General features: G+C 48.9%; 1 protein-coding gene across 1 annotated transcript in view; it reads left to right on the forward strand.

The window, feature by feature from the left end:
• Positions 1–27,500, forward strand: part of cacna1bb (calcium channel, voltage-dependent, N type, alpha 1B subunit, b) — a gene marked incomplete at both ends in the record, with an annotated part of 101,562 nt that overhangs the window by 5,408 nt on the left and 68,654 nt on the right. Inside the window, 9 exon segments of the mRNA XM_080529719.1 lie at positions 1,818–1,837; positions 6,847–6,919; positions 7,591–7,708; positions 9,619–9,686; positions 10,179–10,282; positions 15,760–15,822; positions 20,135–21,082; positions 22,838–23,055; positions 27,444–27,500. The exon segment at positions 27,444–27,500 is cut by the window's right edge and continues 67 nt beyond it. Of these exon segments, the coding sequence (XP_080385845.1) occupies positions 1,818–1,837; positions 6,847–6,919; positions 7,591–7,708; positions 9,619–9,686; positions 10,179–10,282; positions 15,760–15,822; positions 20,135–21,082; positions 22,838–23,055; positions 27,444–27,500 (1,669 nt within the window).

Below are 27,500 nucleotides of genomic sequence, written 5' to 3' on the forward strand. Positions count from 1 at the left end.
GGCAGCGACATCCAGTCTCTGTTATCTGAGTCGACATGGTGGCGGTCTGCTGCCTGACACACACAAGTCCACAGGAGCCTCCCCCTCCACCTCCCCCCTGGCCTCTAATCCTCCACGCTGGCCACACTGGCCTCCACCTTCACGCTGGCCACACTGGCCTCCACCTTCACGCTGGCCTCTAATCCTCCACCTTCACGCTGGCCTCTAATCCTCCACCTCCACGCCAGCCTCTAATCCTCCACCTCCTCCCTGGCCTCTAATGTTCCACCTCCACGCCGGCCTCTAATCTTCCACCTCCTCCCTGGCCTCTAATCCTCCACGCCCGCAGAGACACGGACCACAATGCAGCGTAACGACGTGGAGAGAAGCCTGATTGAATTTTAACCCCCCGCAGACACACACACACACACACACACATACCTACATACACACACGTGTGCACACGCACACATACACACACACACACACACACGCATACCTACATACACACACACGTGTGCACACGCACACATACACTCACACTCTCTCTCTCTGTCTCTAACACACACACACACAGAGACACACGCACACACACACACACGCACATACCTACATACACTCACACTCTCTCTCTATGCCTCTAACACACACACACACACACACACACACAGAGACACACACACACACACACCACACACGCACACGCACACACAGACGCCATGCTGACTCTCTAGGCCAGGAGAGATTAGGAGTAATTTAACGAGATCCCTCTATCCCTCCATCCCTCCATCCCCATCCATCCCTTCAGAGCTCAGTTTTGAGAAAGGCCATCCTGAAGGCTCATATCAAACGCATTTCCCTGCTCACAAACAAATAATGCACACACCTATTTGTACGTTCATTCATATACAGTATCTAGCGCACTGCATGTCACTTCTCAGGTAAACACCACCCACTGTGTTTTCATTGGAGCATTGGAGCTTATGGAAAACCCAAACACCAATGCTCCCATGAAAACCTTGTTGTCATACAGTACTGTCTGATGTTTAGCCACGACTGTGTGTGTGTGACAGATGAGGGTGTGTGTGTTTCCCCATACAGTACAGCGTACTCTAAAGGCTCTCACGTAGTCGGGCGTACTGTGAGCGCAACTGACTCCGCGCGGCATGTCCGCAGTCATTTGAGGTTTCATAGTCGAGCGGAACCACCGCGTACCAACTTCCTACATTTAATAATAATAATAATAATAATAGCTTTAATTTATATAGCGCCTTTCAAAAACCGAAGGGACGCTTTACAAGGGAATGAAACGAACAGAGAAAACAGAAAACAAACAAAGCAAAAACGAAACAATGAATAGGGACCAAAGGCCTTGGATAACAGATGTGATTTGAGGGCTAGTTTGAAGGAGTCCAGGGGGGGGCGTTGCGGATCACTATGGGGAGGAGTTCCAGAGAGTAGGTGCTGTCCCAAAGGTCCGTAGGTTGGTGCGGGGGGTGGATAGCAGGCCCATGTCTGCGGACCGCAGGTTCTTTCTCATGCCAGTTTACTCCATTTCATGCCGAGCCATGTTTTCCGCTAGGTATGCGCGGTCACAGAATGTGAGCCTCTGCGGAGTCCGGTCCGGTATGCCGTCTGACTATGTTTAGGCCTTAACGTGTCATCTCAGGTAGCATGGTGCTGGAGGCTGTACTGTATGGGTCTGTCTGTCTGTCTGTCTGCCTGTCTGTCTGCCTGTCTGTCTGCCTGTCTGTCTGTATGTCTGTGTGGGAGGATGAGCAGACTGTACCTCCCTCCATCCCTCCATCTCTCTCTCATTCTCTCACTGTTCTCTTCAGTTTCACCACTCCGGACACAGGTTACCGCAGGTTTGTGCTTCAACATGGAGGGGGAGGAGGGGGGAGGGGGGGGGGGGTGTTTTCCCGACGGGCTTTGGGGGGAGTCCTTTGTTGTTTTTCAGAGCATACATTATTTACTACAGTATGTGTGTGTGTGTGTGTTTTTATGATTTGAAACTGAGCTGTCTAACCGTGTTTGTGTGTGTGTGCGTGTGAGTGTGTGAGTGTGTGTGTGTGTCTGTGTGTGCGTGTGTGTGTGTGTGTGTGTGTGTGTGTGTGTGTGTGTGTGCTGTTAAAGTGAAGATGAATCACAACACGTTTACACAAGATCTGTCAATCTGCCCTCAGCTCATTTAAAAATAGTATTGTTTGGTCACACTCAAATTACAAAGCCTAAAGGCTCTATAAAAACCTTCACATCCCGTTTATAAGGCCCACATAGACGCATCAAAGATCACAATCACTGCGATCGCTGTTCGTAAACTGTCATACAGGTTTATTATCTCATTTTGTGTAAGCGTGTGGTCATACATCCATGGGGGCTTCAACAGATGTTTATATGTCTCCACACGCAGTCCAGAACTGTCTTTATCGCTGTTAAAGTCCTGCCCCTTCTGTCCCTGTTCAGTGTTTGTTTCAACGCACATGCTGGTGTATGTAACACGGTCTGGTGAGAAGGGCCGCAGGTCGGCAATCCTTCAAGCTGCGCAAATGTACCCCCCCAAAAAAAGAAGACCTTTTTTCTGTGAAGTGTTTTCTGTTTTTTGGCATATTACGAAAGTTGAAGTGTTGAAGAGAGCCCACTCGATATAACAAACAACAGTTTTAGGATCACTAAATACTACATTATAATACTTTTCTGAATTAGATTCTCTGTCTCGTCTGCCATAAGCTACTGGGTTAGTGATGCGTTGCTTGTAAACAAACTTTCCTTTCAGGACGTGTTCTGAATAAGGACTACTTATGTCTAGTTATTTGTTTTTATCATGTTGATGTTCTATCAGCATGTTGTGATGTGCTAGACATGCAATTAGATGTTCGTAGCCATGTTCCTGTTTAGCTGCTAGCTACTAGCAACTGCGTTTTGATCAGAGTGCGTTGCTCCGCTACTTGCAGGTGGACCAACATTCAAATAAGCACATCTTCTTCAACTATTTTCAGATCTCAATGTATGACACGTCATTTGAAAGCTCTTTCGTAATCTCGAAAAAACAAAACAATTACCTTGAGGGATTTGAGGATTATTTTAACCAGACCCTGTCACGTATAGTGGGAGATACTGAGAGATACTGGGAGATACTGGGAGATACTAGGAGATACTAGGAGATACTGAGAGATACTGAGAGATACTGAGAGATACTGGGAGATACTGGGAGATACTGGGAGATACTGAGAGATACTAGGAGATACTGGGAGATACTGAGAAATACTGGGAGATACTGAGAGATACTGGGAGAGACTGAGAGAGACTGAGAGATACTGGGAGATACTGAGAGATACTGGGAGATACTGGGAGATACTGGGAGATACTGAGAGATACTAGGAGATACTGGGAGATACTGAGAAATACTGGGAGATACTGAGAGATACTGGGAGATACTGAGAGATACTGAGAGATACTGGGAGATACTGGGAGAGACTGAGAGATACTGGGAGATACTGAGAGATACTGGGAGATACTGGGAGATACTGGGAGATACTGAGAGATACTGGGAGATACTGAGAGATACTAGGAGATACTGGGAGATACTGGGAGATACTGAGAGATACTGGGAGATACTGGGAGATACTGGGAGATACTGAGAGATACTAGAGATACTGGGAGATACTGAGAATACTGGGAGATACTGAGGATACTGGGAGATACTGGGAGATACTGAGAGATACTAGGAGATACGATACTGGGAGATACTGGGAGATTACTGAGAGATACTGGGAGATACTGAGAGATACTGGGAGATACTGGGAGATACTGAGAGATACTGAGAGATACTGAGAGATACTGAGAGATACTGGGAGATACTGGGAGATACTGAGAGATACTGGGAGATACTGGGAGATACTGAGAGATACTGAGAGATACTGGAAGATACTAGGAGATACTGGGAGATACTGAGAGATACTGGGAGATACTGAGAGATACTGGGAGATACTAGGAGATACTGGGAGATACTGAGAGATACTGGGAGATACTGAGAGATACTGGGAGATACTGAGAGATACTGGGAGATACTGGGAGATACTGGAGATACTGAGAGATACTAGGAGATACTGGGAGATACTGAGAGATACTGGGAGATACTGAGAGATACTGGGAGATACTGGGAGATACTGGGAGATACTGAGAGATACTGAGAGATACTGAGAGATACTGGGAGATACTGGGAGATATTGAGAGATACTGGGAGATACTGAGAGATACTGGGAGATACTAGGAGATACTGGGAGATACTGAGAGATACTGGGAGATACTAGGAGATACTGGGAGATACTAGGAGATACTGGGAGATACTGAGAGATACTGAGAGATACTGGGAGATACTGAGAGATACTGGGAGATACTGGGAGATACTGAGAGATACTAGGAGATACTGAAAGATACTGGGAGATACTGGGAGATACTAGGAGATACTGAGAGATACTGGGAGATACTAGGAGATACTGAGAGATACTGAGAGATACTGGGAGATACTGGGAGATACTGAGAGATACTGGGAGATACTGAGAGATACTGAGAGATACTGAGAGATACTGGGAGATACTGGGAGATACTGAGATATACTGGGAGATACTGGGAGATACTGAGCGATACTGGGAGATACTGAGAGATACTGGGAGATACTGAGAGATACTGGGAGATACTGAGAGATACTGGGAGATACTGAGAGATACTGGGAGATACTGGGAGATACTGAGAGATACTGGGAGATACTGGGAGATACTGAGAGATACTGAGAGATACTGGGAGATACTGGGAGATACTGAGAGATACTAGGAGATACTGGGAGATACTGGGAGATACTGAGAGATACTGAGAGATACTGGGAGATACTGAGAGATACTGGGAGATACTGGGAGATACTGGGAGATACTGGGAGATACTGAGAGATACTGGGAGATACTGAGAGATACTGGGAGATACTGGGAGATACTGGGAGATACTGGGAGATACTGGGAGATACTGAGAGATACTGAGAGATACTGGGAGATACTGGGAGATACTGAGAGATACTGGGAGATACTGGGAGATACTTGGAGATACTGGGAGATGCTGTGGTTTCTCAGGTGCCGTGTCAGGAGTGCTGTGAAGGTTGGAGCTGTGGGGTTGTGTGTCTCCCTGGTGACCGTGTGTTTCCTGCTGCTGCATGCTCCCTGTCTGCGTCCTCATACATATCAAACAACCTTCACCATCCCTCCTCTGACACCGCTGATCTCACTCAAACGCTGTCTTGGAACAGCAAACAGTGTTTGGGCTATTCCCCAGACGCTCTACTACATTTCTACTACCTGTGTATACATATTGCACAAGGTTTGTGTGTGTGTGTATGTGTGTTTGTGTGTGTGTGTTTAAAAGAGAGAAAGAGAGAGCAAGATAGAGAGAGTGTGTGAGAGAGAGAGAGAGAGAGAGAGCAAGAGAGAGAGCGAGCGAGAGAGAGAGAGAGAGAGAGTAAGAGAACGAGAGAGAGAGAGAGGGTGAGTAAGTGAGAGAGAGAGACAGAGAGAATGAGAGAGAGCGAGAGAGAAAGAGAGAGAGCAAGAGAGAGAGAGAGAGAGAGAGAGAGAGAGAGAGAGAGAGAGAGAGAAAGAGAGAGTGCTCTCTCTGAGTCCTGGTGGGTTCATACCCGTGGGTGTGGAGTACATCATGATGCTCTCGTGTGAGAGTCCACAGCAGAACAGAACTTCTCAGAAATGATTCAATGCCTGCGTTTCTGCATGCATGTTGACGTCCAGTGGCCCTCCCTCCTCCCTGTACTGCGTGTGGGCGTGTGGATATTTCGATGTGCTCTTATCCATGCATAGAAACAGGTATTGTTCACGACGCTCCCTGTCCACGCCAAGCGACAGACAACTGAAAGCTTGTTGGCGTGACGCTCTAATCACGACCGCATCGTCAAGGGTCTGTTTTGACAGTCAACCTTTGCCGTTGGGAGTAGCACAGCTATGGCTACAATTCGTGACGTTAGAATTATAAGGTTCCATCTCCATTTTTGGTCAAAATTTAGTTTTCTACATAATCTGATCCATTAGGTGTTTATTAATGCCTGTGTGGTGTTATTTTTTAAATGTTGACATTTCTGAGTTAGTAATTCATAAAATACAAAGGTTCCATCTCACAAAACATAATGGAATGTAAAAACGTTGACGCTCAATATCTCTGAACTACCCTAAACGGAGATAGAACCTTATCATTCTAACGTCACGATTTGTCGTACGCACATAATACAGTACCAGTCAAAAGTTTGGACGCACTTCCGTCTCAGTCAAAAGTTTGGACGCACTTCCGTCTCAGTTGAATGGGGAAGTGTGTCCAAACCTTTGACTGGTACCGCTACATAAGACAGGATACAATTTATTTGTCGCCTTAAGTGTCTCAATTAAGATACGACTTCTTCATTTCTCATCCTACTCTTCTCACCGTCGCCTGTGGCCAGTACAGTACTCCCAAACCTGGATGGAAGTGTGTGTGTGTGTGTGTGTGTGTGTGTGTGTGTCTGTGTCTGTGTCTGTGTCTGTGTCTGTGTCTGTGTCTGTGTCTGTCTGTGTCTGTGTCTGTGTGTGTGTCTGTGTCTGTGTGTGTGTGTGTCTGTGTCTGTGTGTGTGTGTGTGTGTCTGTGTCTGTGTGTCTGTGTGTCTGTGTGTGTGTGTGTCTGTGTCTGTGTCTGTGTGTCTGTCTGTGTCTGTGTCTGTGTGTGTGTGTGTGTGTGTGTGTCTGTGTGTGTGTGTGTGTGTGTGTGTGTGAGTGAACGTCCGTGTGTCTCCAGGGCTAGGCCGACACCCGTGACTGATGGCGTTCTTCTCCTTCCCCAAGGTTCAACTTCGAGGACGAGACGCCGACGACCAACTTCGACACCTTCCCCGCGGCCATCCTCACCGTGTTCCAGGTGCACTTTGTCCTCTCTTAATTAACTCATTAATTAATTAAGTCATTAAGTCGTTTTGATGCTATCTCTACTCAGGGAGCGCTGTCATTGACAGCGTTCGTTGAATAGATGAGAGAATTGTCCTTTGAAAGAAATGCGTCACGTTCTAATGCTTTGGTCGGCATATCGGGATCCGATGTGATGATCAAGACTTTTCTTTCGAATAATATGAATACATTTCCGTGTTTTTGAAAATCAATGACACACTCGCTAGTCGGCTAACACAGCTTGTTCTGTGCGCCTGCTAACAATGTAAAGTCGTGTTCTAGTTAACTAGGTAACAATGTAAAGTAGTGTTCTAGTTAACTAGGTAACAATGTAAAGTAGTGTTCTAGTTAACTAGGTAACAATGTAATGTAGTGTTCTAGTTAACTAGGTAACAATGTAAAGTAGTGTTCTAGTTAACTAGGTAGCAGTGGGGATTACTCACTGCGTTGTTGCAGTGTTTCGGCTTGACTAGCGAGTTTGTGTTTACGTGATTCTCAACAACGTTGAAACGTAGTTCCGTGTTTCAAAAGAAAAGTCTGAACATCTTCATTGGTTGCCGACATGCGGACCAAAACACTTGAACGTGTCACAAATGTGTGTCAACGATCTGTCCTCAACGACAACGTGTGTCACCTGACCCTCAGATCCTGACGGGGGAGGACTGGAACGCAGTGATGTATCATGGGATAGAGTCGCAGGGCGGTGTGAGGCGAGGGATGTTCTCCTCCGTCTACTTCATCGTGCTGACGCTGTTTGGAAACTGTATCCTCTCTGTGACGCGCCTCTGGGAGTGTCGTTCCTCTCTCTGACTCTCTGTCTCTCTGTCTCTCTCTGAGTGTGTTGTTACGATAGGAGGAGGGATGGAGGGGTGGGGGGATGGAGGGGTGGGGGGATGGAGGGATGGAGGGATGGTGGGATGGAGGGGTGGAGGGATGGTGGGATGGAGGGGTGGAGGGGTGGAGGGATGGTGGGATGGTGGGATGGAGGGGTGGAGGGGTGGAGGGATGGAGGGATGGACAGATGGAGGGATGGTGAGATGGAGGGGTGGAGGGATGGAGGGGTGGGGGGATGGAGGGATGGAGGGATGGAGGGATGGAGGGGTGGGGGGATGGAGGGGTGGAGGGGTGAAGGGATGGAGGGGTGGTGGGATGGAGGGGTGGGGGGATGGAGGGATGGAGGGGTGGGGGGATGGAGGGGTGGAGGGGTGGTGGGATGGAGGGGTGGGGGGATGGAGGGGTGGAGGGGTGAAGGGATGGAGGGGTGGTGGGATGGAGGGGTGGGGGGGTGGGGGGATGGAGGGGTGGAGGGATGGGGGGATGGAGGGATGGAGGGGTGGGGGGATGGAGGGGTGGGGGGATGGAGGGATGGAGGGGTGGGGGGATGGAGGGATGGAGGGGTGGGGGGATGGAGGGGTGGAGGGATGGAGGGATGGAGGGGTGGGGAGGTGGGGGGATGGAGGGGTGGAGGGGTGGTGGGATGGAGGGGTGGAGGGTAGGTGGGATGGACGGGTGGAGGGAAGGAGGGGTGGATGGATGGAGGGGTGGAGGGATGGAGGGATGGTGGGGTGGAGGCAGGGGGAGGTAGAGGGGGAGGCTGGGGGAGGTAGAGGGGGAGGCTGGGGGAGGTAGAGGGGGAGGCTGGGGGAGGTAGAGGGGGAGGCTGGGGGAGGTAGAGAGGGAGGCTGGGGGAGGTAGAGGGGGAGGCTGGTGGAGGTAGAGGGGAGGCTGGTGGAGGTAGAGGGGGAGGCTGGTGGAGGTAGAGGGGAGGCTGGGGGAGGTAGAGGGGAGGCTGGGGGAGGTAGGGGGGGAGGCTGGGGGAGGTAGAGGGGAGGCTGGGGGAGGTAGAGGGGAAGGCTGGTGGAGGTAGAGGGGAGGCTGGGGGAGGTAGAGGGGAGGCTGGGGGAGGTAGAGGGGGAGGCTGGGGGAGGTAGAGGGGAGGCTGGGGGAGGTAGAGGGGAGGCTGGGGGAGGTAGAGGGGGAGGCTGGGGGAGGTAGAGGGGGAGGCTGGGGGAGGTAGAGGGGAGGCTGGGGGAGGTAGAAGGGAGGCTGGGGGAGGCTGGGGGAGGTAGAGGGGGAGGCTGGGGGGAGGTAGAGGTTAGATGAGACCCCTACCCCTACCATCCCCTCTAACCGCCTGTACAGTTTATTTACTGTTAATATAAAAACATAAAAAGAATAATCTATCTTCTTCTAGCATAATAATAATAATAACAATAACAATAATAATAATAATAATAATAACCTTTATTTGTATAGCACTTGCCCTGTAAACGTTGCAGCTCAAAGTGCTTTAATGATTATATAATCATCAGTTAATTATGTAGTCATTTAAAGGCAGTATTAAAAAGATGGGTTTATTAAGGGTTTATTATGACTGCAAATGGCTCAGGCCTGAGCATAGATGACGTCTCCTGCTGTGACTGGTGGACAGATGATTCACTTACTGTGACAAATGTATGTGTTGTAAGTGGCTTTGGATAAAGGCGTCTGCTAAACTCCAAACATGTCAAATGTAAACGTGTCACATGTCTTTCAGTCATATCCTTATGAAACAGTTGAGATGTTGTTTCGTAAGCTTTCCCATGTCATCCACCCTGTTGCTAATAGTAACCGTGTTGTCGTGCGGTGTTAATAAAGTTGTGTTAAGGTTTTTCCTGAGCTCAGACAAACCAGACACGCTCCTGAATGTCTTCTTGGCCATCGCCGTCGACAACCTTGCCAACGCACAGGAGCTTACCAAGGTGGGCGTGGCCAAATGGAACCTCTGTTTTGTCGTCCATGTTGGATAGTTATTGTTGATGAACCGGTGAACTAAATTGCTAACTGATTTATCATGAGCTTAGAACTATAAGGTTCTATCTCCGTTTAGGGCAGTTCAGAGATATTGAGCGTCAACGTTTTTACATTCCATTATGTTTTGTGAGATGGAACCTTTTGTATTTGATGAATTACTAACTAAAAAATGTCAACATTTTAAAAATAACACCACACAGGCATTAATAAACACCTAATGGATCAGATTATGTAAAAAACTCAATTTTGACAAAAACGGAGATAGAACCTTATAATTCCAACGTCACAAATTGCTCACTGATTTATTACAAAGGTGGTTTTGCTTAAAGGATTCTTGAGTCCTCAACAACTGGACTTAGAGCCGTGAACTACCCCTTTAACTTCTGTCTGTCTTCTCTCAATAAAACACCTCAACTGCTATCTCTGTTTCTATTGGCTAGGATGAGGAACAGCAGGAGGCTGCAAGCAAGAAGCTTGCTCTTCAGAAGGCCATGGAGGTGAAGGAGGTCAGCCCCCTGTCAGCAGCCAACATCTCTATCGCAGCGTAAGTCATCAGCTACCCAGAATCCCCCTCTCCCCCCTCACCCTGAGACCACCCCTACTGTTAGAGACAGTTGGTTCGGCCCTTCCTTGTCTGAATGAGTCAGTGTTGTTGGTGTGTTGCTGTTCTAAACCACTGTCTCTCTGTCCCTCTGTCTCTCAGACCACCTGTCTTTCTCTCTCTGTCTCTCTGTCTCTTTGACTACTGTCTGTCTCTCTTTCTCTTTGACTAATCTCTGTCTCTCTGTCTCTCTGTCTCTCTGCCACTACTGTCTGTCTCTCTGTCTCTCTCTGTCCCTCTGTCTCTTCGACTACTGTCTGTCTCTCTTTCTCTTTGACTAATCTCTGTCCCTCTGTCTCTCAGACCACCTGTCTTTCTCTCTCTGTCTCTCTGTCTCTTTGACTACTGTCTGTCTCTCTGTCTCTTTGACTACTGTCTGTCTCTCTGTCTCTTTGACTACTGTCTGTCTGTCTCTCTGTCTCTCTGCCACTACTGTCTGTCTCTCTGTCTCTCTCTGTCCCTCTGTCTCTTCGACTACTGTCTGTCTCTCTGTCTCTTTGACTACTGTCTGTCTCTCTTTCTCTCTGACTACTGTCTGTCTCTCTGTCTCTCTGTCTCTCTGACCACCTATCTCTGTCTCTCTCTCTCTCTCTCTGCCACTACTGTCTCTCTCTCTGTCTCTCTGTCTCTCTGCCACTACTGTCTGTCTCTCTGTCTCTCTGACTACTGTCTGTCTGTCTGATCACCTGTCTCTCTGACCACCTGTCTCTCTCTCTGTCTCTCTACCTCTCTGACTAATGTCTGTCTCTCTGACCGCTGTCTCTCTGACCACCTGTCTCTCTCTCTGTCTCTCTGCCTCTCTGACTAATGTCTGTCTCTCTGTCTCTCTGACTACTGTCTGTCTCTCTGTCTCTCTGTCACTACTGTCTGTCTCTCTGTCTCTCTGTCACTACTGTCTGTCTCTCTGTCTCTCTGACCACCTGTCTCTCTGTCTCTCTGCCTCCTGTCTGTCTCTCTGACCACTGTCTCTTTGTGTACCTGTTGTGGTTTGCTTTTGTGTGTGTGTGTGTGTGTGTGTGTGTGTGTTCTCTGTGTGTGTGTGTGTGTGTGTCTGTATGTATGTGTGTCTATATGTGTGTGTGGTCCCAGTGGGAATCAAACCCACAACCTAAGCGTTGTTAGCACCGCGCTCCACCAGCAGAGCCTCAGAGGCCCATGTGCTGGCCCTGCATGTTAAGGCCCATGTGCTGGCCCTGCATGCTAAGTGGGTAACCCAGCGTAGATAATAAAACACAACCTGAGCCCGGCTGTAATCACTACGCCTGATTGGTTTTCCAGCCGGGTGTAATGAACATCAACATGACTGATACGTCCATTAGGGTCCGATTGGGTTTAATGGATAATCAATGTCGTCAATTCATAGTGCCGAGATCTCTCTCTCTTTCTCTCTCTCTCTCTCTCTCTCTCTCTCTCTCTCTCTCTCTCTGTCTATCTCTCTCTCTCCCTCTCTCTCTCTCTCTCTGTCTCTCTGTCTCTCTATCTCTCTGTCTCTCTGTCTGTCTCTCTCTCTCTCTCCCTCTCCCTCTCCCTCTCTCTCTCTCTCTCTGTCTCTCTCTCTCTCTCTTCCTCTCCCTCTCTCTCTCTCTCTGTCTGTCTCTCTCTCTCTCTCTTCCTCTCCCTCTCTCTCTCCCTCTCCCTCCCTCTCTCTCTCTCCCTCTCCCTCTCCCTCTCTCTGTCCCCTCCCTCTCCCTCTCTCTCTCTCTCTCTCTCTCTCTCTCTCCCTCTCTCTCTCTCTCTCTCTCTCTCTCTCTCTCTCTCTCTCTCTCTCTCTCTCTCCCTCTCTCCCTCTGACCTATTTACCTTTCCACATTGCCTTCCACTGGTAATGTGGTAAAACAAGTCAATCATTAATAGTCATTAATAGTCGATCTCCACACAACACGGATGTCATTATGGGTAGGGGATCAGCGTCGGCCTATTGAGGAAGGGGAGTGTATAAAGAGTATTGATCTGCCTCTCAGCTGTCTGTGGTTTGTGTGTGACCACGTGTCAGGGGTGTGAGTGATAGTTCAGATGTGACAGCAGCTGGTGAAACAAGTCAACAACCACATGAGTACATTGTTCAGACTTTTATTCTGAAAAATGTTTAAAATATTTCAGCGTGGTTGAAAATCAGTAACACACATCGCTAGTCGACTAACACAGCTTGTTTAGTGAGCCTGCTAATGTGAAGTAGTGTTGTAGTTAACTAGGTAACAATGTAAAGTAGTGTTCTAGTTAACTAGGTAACAATGTAAAGTGGTGTTCTAGTTAACTAGGTAGCAGTAGGGATTACTCACCGAATCCATTGCGTTGCATCACGCGAGTGTGTTTGATTGATTTTCAACAATGTTGACATTTTTTTAAATGTATTTTTCAGAATAAAAGTCTGAACAATTTCATTGGTTGCCGACTTGTTCCCGGTTTCACCAGCTGCTGTCACTAATGACGACCTCTGTGCCCTGACTCTGACCCTGTTACTCCACAACCACCTCCAATTCACTATGTTTTGTTGTGGATTTCATTGATTCTTAGTAGATTTAGTAGTAATATAAAAGCACAAAGAGATTAAATCAATTGGCTCAAATTAGGCCTTTTATTAAGCAAAGTTACATTTAGAAGACTGCCTTAAGACTAAAAACCCATCTTTTTAATAATATTGCCTTTAAATTACAAAATAATTAAATTAAGATTATATAATGATTAAAGCACTTTGAGCTGCAACGTTTGTAGGAAAAGCGCTATACAAATAAAGTTATTATTATTATTATTATTATTATTATTATTATTATTATGAGGTCACTACTCTTGGTTAACCAATCATATGAATCTGCACGACAAGTTATTGTTATTGGCCCCGCCCACATTGGCCCCGCCCACAGGCAGACTGCAGTGTTAGATACGCCACAGTCATTAGCCATCTCTTAACACTAGAACAGCCATGTGAGTAAAAAAAAAAGTTATATCTTTGCACTCTATCAAATTTTAGGACCCTCCTTTCATGACTTTTCCTTGATATGTGCTTTCTACCACCCAGTATCCTTACATTTTCAAAATCACATCAGGATAAGCTAATATAAAGCTATTTCGCCGTTTTTCTGTGTAGGAAGCAGGCTAATTTGTGGCCAACTAGTGGTCGTTGTGTGTAAATAGCAGCTTAGCATTGAAAAAGAGGCGGCTCTTTTAGTAGGTTAAAAAGGCACGGCTGTTCTTGTGTTAAAGGAAGGGAAGACCTTCCTTAGTGCTCGATTTCCCAGAATGTAGACAGACAGACTTCCATCCTCACCATATTTGATATAAAACTACAACAGTTTCTTAATTGAATTGAAGTCGTTCTTTTGTCTTTTTCTGTCTGACAGTGATGAAAACAATGTGTTGAAATATATAACATCTCACTGTGGATACGCTACTCTCTGAGCCCGTCACGGTGGACGGGTCTGGACAAGTCTTTGTAGCTGAGCTCTCTTGTTTTCCTCAGCTCAATCGATGGACTAGATACAGTCTTAACGAGCCTCGTCTGTTTGTCTGTTTAAAGTGTTTGTGCCAATCCATTCCAGTGGAAATGTTTTATTTTGATTTGAAAAAAAAACGTGTAATGTGTAGTGATGGCGAGATGAAGCTTCTTGAACTGTTGAAGCTTTCCATCAAATTGCGTCACACTTGGACCGAAGCTTCATGTTGCTTCATTTGCTCTACTGCGCCATAAAGTGGACAATAAATGTATAGCAGGCAGAGTGATAATGACACCGTGGATTTGGTGTGTGAAGCTTTGAATTGAATAAATGTGCTTGTGTTACTAGGAACAACAACATTTTATTCATTTTTATTTAAAAATAACAATTTCCCCACAGTGCTGGGCTTCAGGCGGTTTCTTTTTTTTGAGACGATTTCACCTGCTTTTGAAAATATCCTTTCACAGGGCACAGATGAAGCTGGGGTACATAGATAATTAACGGCAAGTTTATACAAATTAGGATACACATGTTTGTGTTCTTCCCAATACTGTAGGGGGTTCTGCATCCTTTCGATGTTTGGTTCAGCCAGGTAGGTATGGACCTCCACTGTTGCGTCTGCAGTTACATTTTGGGTCCTCGCCTGCAGGACTGTGGTGTCTAAACGACGCCACAGTTTGTTACCTAAAACAGACAAACAGGCTGTCAGTGTCAGTGAATATATACAATAAGACAATTAGAATGTATCCAGTATACATTACCTTGAGTCACAGGCTGCGAAACTTCTGATATGGGGGGTTGTGATGACGAGGAGGAGGAGGAGGAGCCAAATCCGAGCCACTTCCCGAATCGTACGTCATCAACACACGCCTCGGTACGCGCTTCACAAAAATCTGCCTCTGTTACTCGATACACGCTCCGAAGCGTCGGCTTCATCTCGCCATCACTAGTAATGTGTAATCTTACAAAGCCTTTTACTCTCGACGGAGTGAATCTGCAATCATCTTTGATTCACCGAAGGTCATTTTGATTAAGAAGAAACAAAACAAAGTCTGTTTGATTGAAACCTGTGTTGAAAACTTGAAAACTTCACTCCTACGATTGAAAGGCGTTGTAACCCCACAGTGTGTTTAACAGTCTTCTACCTACTTTGATGCCATCTCTGTCATTACGTTGACTTGTGTTATTTCGAAATCGTTTTTACTTTGATGTACTTTGGTGACACTTCTGTGAAGGGGCTTATGGGTAGTCCAGTCCTTTTGAATGTCCTTTTAACACTAGAACAGCCGTGCCTTTTTTACCTACTATAAGAGCCACCTCAGGGAGACCATAGTCTTTACAATGGGAAGATGCTATTTACACACAACGACCACTAGTTGGCCGTCTTGTAAATTAGCCTGCCTCCTACACAGAAAAACAGCAAAATAGCTTCATACTAGCTTATCCTGATGTGATTTTGAAAATGTAAGGATACTGGGTGGTAGAACGCACATATCTAGGACAAGTCGTGAAAGGAGGGTCCTGAAATTTGATCGAGTGCAAAGATATAACATTGTTTTTACTCACAGGGTCAAATGACCCCTCATGGCTGTTCTAGTGTTAACTCAATTGAAAGTATCAAAACGTTGTTTCAGTCAGTCTGCATGTGACCACACAGTGGTATGTCACAGTGGATGTGTTAAGCAGTAAACATGCGCTAGTCCGCGCTAGCCCGCTACTGGACGCTAGGCCTCTGTCACTGAAGTGTTACCGTTAGCTGTTAGCGCTGTTAGCGCTGTTAGGCTACTGCTTTATGTTCTGACTGGAGGGGACAGGTGGACAGACAAACAGACAGACAGACAGTCTGTTCGGGAGCAGTCAAGCTGTCTGCCACCTCTCTCCTCCAATTATTTTGGTTTGTGTCTCATCCTTTCCTTTGTGTGTGTGTGTGTGTGTGTGTGTGTGTGTGTGTGTGTGTGTGTGTGTGTGTGTGTGTGTGTGTGTGTGTAGTTTTGTAAAGCACAACCGAGAGGCTCTCTCTCGCAGCTCCTCCGTGTCCAGCGTTCACTCACCGTGAGTTACACTCCTCTATTATTCTACCTCTCCTCCTCTCCTCTATTATTCTACCTCTCCTCTCCTCTAATATTCTACCTCTCGTCTCCTCTGTTCTAATATTCTGCCTCTCCTCTCCTCTCTGTTGTAATATTCTACCTCTCTTCTCCTCTCCTCTCCTTTCTTCTCCTCTGTTCTAATATTCTACCTCTCTTCTCCTCTCCTCTCCTTTCTTCTCCTCTGTTCTAATATTCTACCTCTCTCTTCTCCTCTACTATCCCCTCCCTTTGCCTCTCCCTCTCTCCCTTGCCTTGCTCCTCTTCTCCTCCTCAACTAACCTGCACCCTCCACCTCTCCACCCCTCCTCCTCCCCCTCTCCTCTCCATCCTCCCCCCCCCCCCCCCCCCCTCCTCCTCCCTCACACTAACCCTCCCTGTGATCTTCCCCGTCACCTGTTGAGATCTTCTGTAACCCAGAAAGCCCACTGGTGTTTTTGGTCTCGCTGGAAATACACCAGCTTTTCTAACCGAATGGGCATTACTTTTATATGTGTGTGTGTGTGTGTGTGTGTGTGTGTGTGTGTGTGTGTGCTGCCTGCCTGTGTGTGTGTGTTTGAGGGGTACAGAGAGCAGTGTCCAGGTCGTGTGCATCTACAGAGGGAGACGGCCTCTCAGATAACAGCCCAGGCCCCTCTCCTGCCTGGTTGGCACTCCGCCCCCCCCCCCCCCGCACCCCCCCAGCCACAGTTTCTTAATTGAATTGAAGTCGTTCTTTTGTCTTTTTTTGTCTGACAGTGATGAAAACAATGTGTTGAAATATAACATCTCACTGTGGATACGCTACTATCTGGCTGTTCAAACGCAGCAGATAATCTCCTGCCTAGTTGGCACTCCGCCCCCCCACAGCGCCCCCCCCACAGCCACACCCCAGCCCCACCCCAGGCCCCCCTCTGGCCCCCTCCCTGCCTGGTTGGCCCTCTGCCCCACGGTGCTAACCCCCAGGCAGGCTGCCACTTTCACTTCCTCCACCGCTTGTTTTCAAACAGCCCTCAGGCTTCACTTTACAACCCCATATGAACCAGGGCCAAACTAAACACTGCAGCCCCCCCCAGCCACCACCCAGCTCCCTCCCCAGTGTGTGTGTGTGTGTGTGTGTGTGTGTGTGTGTGTGTGTGCGTGTGTGCCCCCCCCCTTTCCCTCTCTAACACCAAGAGCACATCTGTCCCAAACGAACATTTCTGTCTGTCTGTCGCTGATATACCTGTCTGTCTGTCGCTGATATACCTTTCTGTCTGTCGCTGATATACCTGTCTGTCTGTCTCTTGCTTACCTGTCCGTCTGTCTGTCTGTCTCCTGCTTACCTGTCTGTGTGGTGCTCTGTGTTGTCTTTTAGGAGTTTTATCTACTCCCCAGGCCGTCGAGTCTTGAGGTACAGGTGACAACAAAGGACCCACCTTCACCTGTCATCTCTAACTCCACATACACACAGTACATTCATCCACATACACACCTGACATCCATACTGCAGCCTACGCAACACACATACACACCTGACATCCATACTAATCTGAAGACATGGATACATAATCCAAACCTGTATACATCAGTTCTAGATTAGATTAGATTCAACCTTTTTGTCAGGGATTTTTGGCACAATGACATGTATTTTTTAGCTCTAGGCACAGGGTCAGCCATAGTCAGCACCCTTGGAGCAATTAGGGGGGTTAAGTGCCTTGCTCAAGGGCACAACGGCAGTGGTAGGCCACCTTAGATATGATGTCGGCAACCCTCCAGTCACCAGCTCACACGCAGCTCTATCCTGAGGCGGGGGTCGAACCAGCGATCTTCCGATAGGCTACCTGCCTCTCTAACCTCTAGGCTACCTGCCTCTCTAACCTCTAGGCTAGCTGCCTCTCTAACCTCTAGACGACCTGCCTCTCTAACCTCTAGACTACCTGCCTCTCTAACCTCTAGACTACCTGCCTCTCTAACCTCTAGACTACCTGCCTCTCTAACCTCTAGACTACCTGCCTCTCTAACCTCTAGACTACCTGTCTCTCTAACCTCTAGACTACCCGCCTCTCGAATCTCTAGGCTACCTGCCTCTCTAACCTCTAGACTACCTGTCTCTCTAACCTCTAGGCTACCTGCCTCTCTAACCTCTAGGCTAGCTGTCTCTCTAACCTCTAGACTACCCGCCCTGTCAAATCTCTAGGCTACCTGTCTCTCCAACCTCTAGGCTACCTGCCTCTCTAACCTCTAGGCTACCTGCCTCTCTAACCTCTAGGCTACCTGCCCCTCTAACCTCTAGACTACCTGCCTCTCTAACCTCTAGGCTACCTGACTCTCTAACCTCTAGGCTACCTGCCCCTCTAACCTCTAGACTACCTGCCTCTCTAACCTCTAGATTACCTGTCTCTCTACCCTCGAGACGACCTGCCTCTCTAACCTCTAGGCTACCTGCCTCTCTAACCTCTAGACTACCTGCCTCTCTAACCTCTAGACTACCTGCCTATCTAACCTCTAGGCTACCTGCCCCTCTAACCTCTAGACTACCTGCCTCTCTAACCTCTAGGCTACCTGACCTCTAACCTCTAGGCTACCTGCCTCTCTAACCTCTAGACTACCTGCCTCTCTAACCTCTAGCCTACCTGACCTCTCTAACCTCTAGGCTACCTGCCTCTCTAACCTCTAGGCTACCTGCCTCTCTAACCTCTAGTCTACCTGCCTCTCTAACCTCTAGGCTACCTGCCGCCCCCTTTAGTGAGAGGTATTCCAGCGTACTGTTGCATGACAGACTCCTGATATCCTGTTCCAGGATGAGAGCAGATTGACCTCCGACCTTAGTCGATGTTTCACCCCCCTGACGAGAGTTATTTTTGTTTTCCTTCCATCTGCGTCCGTTAGCGCCGTGCCAGATCATCGCAAAGCCTCTTGTTTAGCTCTTGTTTAGCGGTTTAGCTGTTGGCTGTTCAAAAGCAGCAGATAATCTCCCTCAGACTGAAGGATCTAGAGGGGTTTTAGCCAAAGGGGGGAAGCTGAAGTGTTTTTGGAAGGAGTTTTCATCCCCCCCAACCATCTGTATACACAGCATTGTTATGTATGCGGGTGACGCATTCATTAAGAACGTCACGTTACGTATGCGGATGACGCGTCAGTTAGGAACGAGAGGACGACCGGGGGAGGCTGGCGGAGGTAGAAATCGGAGGCCGGGGCTGGTTGTAAAGGCCTGGGAACGGAATGAGGAACGGTGTGGAACACGTTCGGTTCCTCGTTGTGGTTCCGTGGAGTACCGATGAGCCTCCGTCCTCCGATTTCTACCTCCGCCAGCCTCGCCTGAGGAGGAAAGGACAGGAAATGACATCACTCAATGCTACACCTCATCATATTAGGTAGGTGTCACCCCCCCCCGAGACCTAACCCCCAACCTCACAGGAAGCTGTCACTGCCTCAGGGAAGTGTCGTCATGACAACCGTGTCTGAACTTAGAAGCTTGTAGAGAGAGGGTCAGGGACTAGCATTAGCATGTTACACCCTAGCATGGTAAACAAACAGCCAAGGTTACCATGGCGACCATTTGTGTGTGTGTTGGCCCCATTTCTTCACTACTTACAACTCCATTTCCGATGCCCAAACCAGACAACTACATGTACGTAAACCTCTGGCTATGTGGCTACAGTATGTAGCTATGTAGTTATGTAGCCAGGATTGCTACCACCTACTTACCTCATCTCTAATACACTGTAACCTCCCCCCCCCCACCTCCACCCCCACCCCAACCCCTCTCCCTCCCCCCTCCCTCTCCCTCCCTCTCCCTCCTTCCCTCCCTCTCCCTCCTTCCCTCCCCCCTCCCTCTCCCTCCCCTCCCGCCCCCTTCCCCTTCCTCCCTCCCTTTCCCTCCCTCCTCCCCCCTCCCTCTCCCTCCCCCTCCCCTCTCCCTCTCCCTCCCCCCCTCCTCTCCCTCTCCCTCCCCCCCTCCCTCCTCCCTCTCCCTCCCCTCTTCCTCCCTCTCCCTCCCTCTCCCTCCTTCCCTCCCTCCCTCTCCCTCCTTCCCTCCCTCTCCCTCCTTCCCTCCCTCTCCCTCCCCTCCCGCCCCCTTCCCCTTCCTCCCTCCCTTTCCCTCCCTCCTCCCCCTCCCTCTCCATCCCCCTCCCCTCTCCCTCTCCCTCCCCCCCTCCTCTCCCTCTCCCTCCCCCCCTCCCTCTCCCTCCCCTCCTCCCTCTCCCTCCCCTCCCTCTCCCTCTCCCTCCCCTCTTCCCCTTCCTCCCTCCCTCTCTCTCCCCCTCTCCCTCTCCCCCCCATCCCCCCTCCCTCCCACCCCCCCCCCCCCACAGTAAGGAGCAGCAGCGTTCCTCCAAGATGATGTCGGTGTGGGAGCAGCGGACCAATCAGCTGCGCCGCCACAACGTGCGCTCCAGCAGCGAGGCGCTGTTCAACGAACTGGACCCCGAGGAGCGCCAGCGCCTGTCCTCCGCCCTGCACCTGCGCCCCGACATGAAGACCCACCTGGACCGCCCCCTGGTGGTGGAGGACGGCAACGGCGACAAGCCCCGCCCCCCCGAGGACGACCACCACCCCCGAGGGGACGATGCGACCTTTGACCCCCAACAGGGGCAGCAGGACGGAGACACCGGGCAACACCAACAACAACACCACCCTCGCAAACACCACCGCTGCCGGGAGAGGAACGGTGGTGGTGGTGGTGGTGGGGGAGGGGGGGAGAATGGAGGGGAGGTGCCAGGGGGGGAGGGGGGAAGGGGGGGGGGCAGGGGCCACCACACCCACCACAGCCGCAACAGGGACCACGGCGGAGACCAGGCACCCAACCATCACCCCAGGGGGGCCAAGGAGGGGGGGAACGGGGGAGGGGGAGGGGGAGGAGGGGGGGAGAGGAGCCGGAGCAGAGATGGTGGTGGTGGGGGTGGGGGGGGGACACAGCAGGGACACAGGCACCACCGCCAGGGAGGGGGGGGGGGCTCGCCGGAGGAGGGGGTGAACGGGGGAGGAGGGGGGGAGGATAGGGAGCACCGGCACCACCACTCCCACCGGAGCCAGCCCAGGGAGGGGAACGGAGCGCTGGCCAACGGGGCGCGGGGGGGGGACCGCCGGGGGGGGAGGGGCCACAGGGAGGCGGCGGGGGCGGGGGGGTCGGAGGTCAACGGGGGCGGGGGGGGGGAGAGGAGGAGGCACCGCTCGCGCATGGTCAGAGCCCAGAGCACGCTGGACGCAGACGACTGCAGGGAGAACGGAGAGAGGGACGGGACCAAGGGCCCGGGGTACAGGTGAGACCCACTGCACTGTGTTCTATACTGCCTCCCTCTCTCCCCCCCTCTCTCCATCCCCCCTCTCTCCCTCCCTCCTCACGCATCCTGGACGGCCTTGACAGGTGAGAGAGGGAAGAGAGGGAAGAACAGAGCTTGGAGAGGAGAGGAGAGGTCGTGGAAGCATAGGGTTAATATATCGTGAGCTTAGAATTCTAAGGTTCTATCTCCGTTTAGGGCAGTTCAGAGATATTGAGCGTCAACGTTTTTTAACATTCCATTATGTTTTGTGAGATGGAACCTTTGTATTTGATTCATTACTAACTAAAACATTTAAACATTTTTTAAATAACACCACACAGGCATTAATAAACACCTAATGGATCAGATTATGTAAAAAAATCAATTTTGACCAGAAATGGAGATAGAACCTTATAATTCTCACGATATAAAACCTTGTAAAACGTCATGATATATAAAATATATATAGATATACAGATATACTTTAGAGTGGCCTTTTATTGTGACCAGCCTAAGGCACACCTGTGCAATAATCCTGCTGTCTAATCAGCATCTGGATAGGCCACACCTGTCAGGCGGATGGATTATCTCAGCAAAGGAAAAGTGAGCTCACTTACACATGTGTGAACAAAATATGGGAGAAATTGTTGTGCCCTTTTGTGTACAGAGAAAAAGTCTTAGAACTTTTATTTCAACCGACCAAGTCTCTTACTTGCGACATCGGGCTTGCCAACACAAATGACCGTCTGCTGAAATACCCTGAGGTAAACCAGCTACGCTACGCTACGCTACGCTACGCTACGCTATCGAAAAGCAATTCCACAGTGCGTTTTGCTGGAGGTGTTTGAACTTGGGGAGTGAGTTTACCATTCACTCACCCCTCTAAACTCACAGCACCACAGCTCCGTATCCCCTCTAAACTCACAGCACCACAGCTCCGTATCCCCTCACAACACCACAGCTCCGTATCCCCTCTAAACTCACAACACCACAGCTGCGTATCCGGGTCACGGCACCAATAAAACACAACATCAAGTTGTTGCAAACAGTAGCCCTGTAATTCAAGTTCCTCCCAGCGAGTCTTAAAGCTAAAGTCTTAAGGCTTCACCTGAACTGTCCTTTCTACTACCCCCCTATACTGTTACACCTGAACTGTCCTTTCTACCCCCCCCCCTATACTGTTACACCTGAACTGTCCTTTCTACTACCCCCATATACTGTGTACAAACAAATAATCGTTCTTCTTCTAGCACTGCTACGATTGCCAGTGGCTCCAAGCCTAAGCAGATTACTTTCCCTTGCTATGACTGGTGGATAGATGATTCACTTACTTAGTCAAATGTGTTTGTTGTAAGTCGCTTTGGATAAAGGTGTCTGCTGAATGCCAAACATTTAAATGTAAAGCCTGAATAAACCGACACTTCATCCTCAACAACGGTATGAATCTGAAGCCCCAGTGAGTGTGTCTCTCAGCCACCCAGTCCTCCTCCTCACCCCCCCCCCAATGTGTGTGTGTGTGTGTGTGTGTGTGTGTGTGTGTGTGTTTATGTGTGACATATGTGTGTGTGTCTGTGTCTGTGTGTGTGTGTGTGTGTGTGACACATGTATGACATGTGTGTGAGACATGTATGTGTGTGTGTGTGTGCGTGTGCGTGTGACACACGTATGATGTATGTGATGTGTGTGTGTGTGTGTGTGACACGTGTGATGTCTGGTGTGTGATGTGTGTGACATATGTGTGTGTGTGTGTTGCAGGGACAGACACGGGGGGGACACGGAGGGGGGAGGGAGCCTGGCCACCAGCCCCATGCAGCCCCCAGGCCTTGGGGGTCTGGGGGGTCTGAGGCCCGGAGAGAAGCAGGAGGACGCGGACAACCAGAGGAACACCACCAGACTCAGCCAGGCCGGCCTCAACACACACACCCTCCACATACCTGTCAACCTCCCGCCTGGGGACACCACCATCATACCCAGTATGTTCCCCACACACACACACACACACACACACACACACACACACACACACACACACACACACACACAGACACAGACACAGACACAGACACACACACACACACACACACAGACAGACACACACACACAGACACACACAGACACAGACACACACACAGACACAGACACACACACACACACAGACACACACACACACACCACCATCATACCCAGTATGTACCCCCCCCCCCCCCCACACACACACACACACACACACACACACACACCACCATCATACCCAGTATGTACCACACACACACACACACACACACCACCATCATACCCAGTATGTACACACACACACACACACACACACACACACACCACACACACACACACACACACACACACACACACACACACCACACACACACACACACACACACACACACCACCATCATACCCAGTATGTACCCCACACACACACTTCATTTCATTTCATTTCAAACCTTTATTTAAAAACTCGATAGGCACTGAGGTCACCCTCATTTACAGTGACGTCGAGTGTACAATAGAATAGTGTTCATTAATATAGATGGGCAAACAAACAGTGAGCAAGACATGATTAAAGGAAAAAAAAGAAAAAAACTAAAAACAATTGCAATTATTAGAATACAGTTTTTGCACCAGGAGTTTAAAGGTAGAGGCAGAGGGGAGGACCTCCAACCGGAGAGTTTGCTGCAGAGTGTTCCATGTATTAGGGGCATCAATAAAAAAGGCTGTTTTATCCAGGTCTGAACGCGCATACGGAACCCGAAAAGAAAGCCAACTATTAGATCTGGTCACATAAGTACCAAGACTCCAGTCTAATAATGATGAGATATAAGGAGGAAGCTTGCCACAGATGGCCTTGAAAACGAACAAGTTCCAGTGGTAACTGCGCCTGAGAGAAAGAGAGGGCCAGCCAACCTTGTCATAAAGTATGCAGTGGTGAGTGTCATAACTGTCCCCGGTAATAAACCTTAGAGCTGAGTGATAAACTGAGTCCATTTGTTTCAATGTAGATGAAGCTGCATGCCTATAGATAACATCACCGTAATCTAATACGGACAGGAATACCGCCTTGACAACTCTCTTCCTACAAAGCAAGGGGAAGCTAGACCGATTACGGTAAAGAAAGCCCACCTTTTGCCGAAGTTTGGAGGCGAGGCCGTCGACATGCGTTTTGAATGATAGCTTCTCATCCAACCACAGCCCAAGATATTTGTAGTCGGTAACTCTCTCAATGGAGGATCCGTCAACTGTGGATATAAGAAGCTTTGTAAGGTCCACATTTCTAGCCCTAGTAAACAACATGAATTTCGTTTTCTTCGAGTTGAGGACTAGCTTATGCCTCGAGAGGGCGTCTTGCAGTGAGTTAAAGGCTAGCTGCAAGTTGATAGTAGCAGCATGTGGGAATCTGCTGTACTATAAAGAATGGTATCATCGGCATATAAATGGACGTGGCAACCGGTTAGCGAAGATACCAGTTCATTAATATAGATGGGGGGTCTGAGGCCCGGAGAGAAGCAGGAGGACGCGGACAACCAGAGGAACACCACCAGACTCAGCCAGGCCGGCCTCAACACACACACCCTCCACATACCTGTCAACCTCCCGCCTGGGGACACCACCATCATACCCAGTATGTACCCCACACACACACACACACACACACACACACACACACCACCATCATACCCAGTATGTACCCCACACACACACTTCATTTCATTTCATTTCAAACCTTTATTTAAAAACTCGATAGGCACTGAGGTCACCCTCATTTACAGTGACGTCGAGTGTACAATAGAATAGTGATCATTAATATAGATGGTAACAAGTACAGGGCCCAGCACGGAACCTTGAGGGACACCCTTTGTAACCGTTATAAAATCTGAATTGCCAAGTGAAGATTTTATACACTGACGCCTGAGGGAAAGGTAGTCATGGAACCACGCACAAGCACCTCAATCTAATCCAATATCGGATAGCTGTTCTAGGAGCAAGTGGTGATCGACCGTGTCAAATGCCTTCGAGAGGTCGACAAAGAGGGCCGCGCAGTGGTTCCTCTTGTCCAAGGCCGAGACTATGTCGTTAGTTACAAGTGTGATAGCAGAGATGGTACTATGGATTGGTCTGAAACCCGATTGATGGGGACTAAGAATTGAGTGGATTGATAGAAAGCGTTTCAATTGAGAATTGACCAAGGTCTCAAGTGCTTTAGATAGGCATGGGAGAGTGGAGATCGGTCGATAGCCCTATCACCCCCTTTGTGTAAAGGAATGACTCGCGCAGACTTCCAGACCAACGGAAATACACCAGAGGAAATGGAAAGATTAAAAATGTAAGTTAGCGGCGCGCTGATAATTGGCGCAGCCAATTTTATAAAAAATGAGTCTAGTTTATCCTCACCAGTGGATGATTTGGGGTCAATAGTTTCTAAAACCTTGAGGACCTCCGCGGAAGTAAATGGTTGAAAGGTAAAAAGGGGGACACGGTCCACAAGGGCAGTATCATTAGAAACCACCATAGAGGGGTGTCCAGGGTACAACCTATCAAATAGGTGATCAGCTTCGGAGAAGTGTTTATTAAAAGCAAGGCGAATGTCGCTAGGATCAGAGATCACAGAGTCATTAACGGTAATACTAAGGGGGAGAGCACTGAAAGGATGATTTTTTGTCAAATTAATTGCATTCCAGAATTTGGCAGGGTTAGAGTATGAGGTGGTTATCAGATTCAGGAAATATTCGGATTTAGCCTTCCTTACGGCTGAAGTGCACTTATTTCTGAGCTGCCTGAAGTATAGCCAGTGTTGGGGGACACCAGTACGTCTGGCACGGGACCAGGCACTATTTCTGTTATTAAAGAGGGTAGATAGCTCAGTCATGAGTAAACCAAGGCACTACCCTATATTTTATCCTAGTGGTTTTAAAAGGGGCGTGCCTATCCACAACACAATTAAATGTACATATAAAGGATTCGAGAGCGTCCTCAATGACATCGAGAGAGCTCACGCAACCCCAGTCGCAGCCATCCAGCTCCTTCAGGAACAACTCTGCATCAAAGCGTTTGAAGTTCCTCTTGGTTATCACCTGAGATGTAGTCTTTTTTAACCTCACATCTCTCACACAGGCAACATGACAATGATCACTGACTCCCAGGTCAAAGACACCACTAGTATATTTGCTAGCCTTATTTATTAAAATTAAGTCTAATAATGTAGATTTCGAGTCATCGTTGAGGTTTGGTCTAGTTGGTTCTAAAATCAATTGTGAAAGGTTTATGCTGCAAGCAAGATCTTTAAGCTGCGAGGAAATATCACTCAGCCAATTAATATTGAGATCACCCAGAACAAGTACTTCATTGTCAGTATATTTTGAAAGCAGGTTAGCTAGGGTGTCAGTGGCGTGAGAATCGTCAGAGGGAGGGCGACAGACCGTCAGAGGGTCTGGGCCATGATGGATTTTCAGAGCCAGAAATTCAAAGCAGTCAGGAATAGAAATTGCATGTAAAATGGAAACTGAAAAATGTGACTTAACATATATACCAATACCACCCCCCCTGCCCAAACGATCCATTCTAAAGAGATTATAATCCTGAATATTCACGTCAGAGCTATCAACATTCATCCTGAGTAGTTTTTAAATAGTAGTTTTTAAGATTTCTAAGAGCTATCGAACTAGAGCAGAAAACAAACACTCGTCGTGACCCGGAAACGGAAGCTGAGTGTTGATACGGTCTGGAAGAGACGGGACAGAGACGGGACACACACACACACACACACACACACACACACACACACACACCACCATCATACCCAGTATGTACTCCGCCAGCCTCCCCTGTCATCAGAGTCCTGTATACAATAGGACAGAATTCAGGGGGTAATTTCTGGGAAACACTTACACGCATACGTGACATGACAATGACATCCTAATCATGTCTATTTTTTGCCATATTGTGTTTGAACAAACGGAGATGAATGTCATCCATTACGTACGGTAACTATGCACGCCTGTGGTTGTGAAGGAGGTTCTGTGAATGCCCTTGATTTCTTTATTACCAGCTGTGTGATGTTCTGATATGATATGCTCTCTCTCTCTCTTTCCCTCCCTCCCTCTCTCTCCCCCCTCTCCCTCCCTCCCCCCCTCCCTGACTCACTCTCCCTATCCTTCCCTCCCTCCCTCTCTCTCCCCCCTCCCTCTCTCCCTCCCTCTCTCTCCCCCTCTCTCCCTCACTCTCCCTATCCTTCCCTCCCTCCCTCCCTCTCCCTCCCTCCTCCCTCCCTCTCCCTCCCTCCCTCCTCCCTCCCTCCCTCCCTCATTCCCCCTCCCCCTCCCTCCCTCCCTCCCTCCCTCCCTCCCAGTGAATAACATAGACTGTGAGAGCCTTCTGAACGAGGAGAAGAAGGACCTGGAAGATT

The sequence above is a fragment of the Nansenia antarctica genome (genome assembly GCF_963989245.1).
Source record: "Nansenia antarctica genome assembly, chromosome: 4".
NCBI lineage: Eukaryota > Metazoa > Chordata > Actinopteri > Argentiniformes > Microstomatidae > Nansenia > Nansenia antarctica.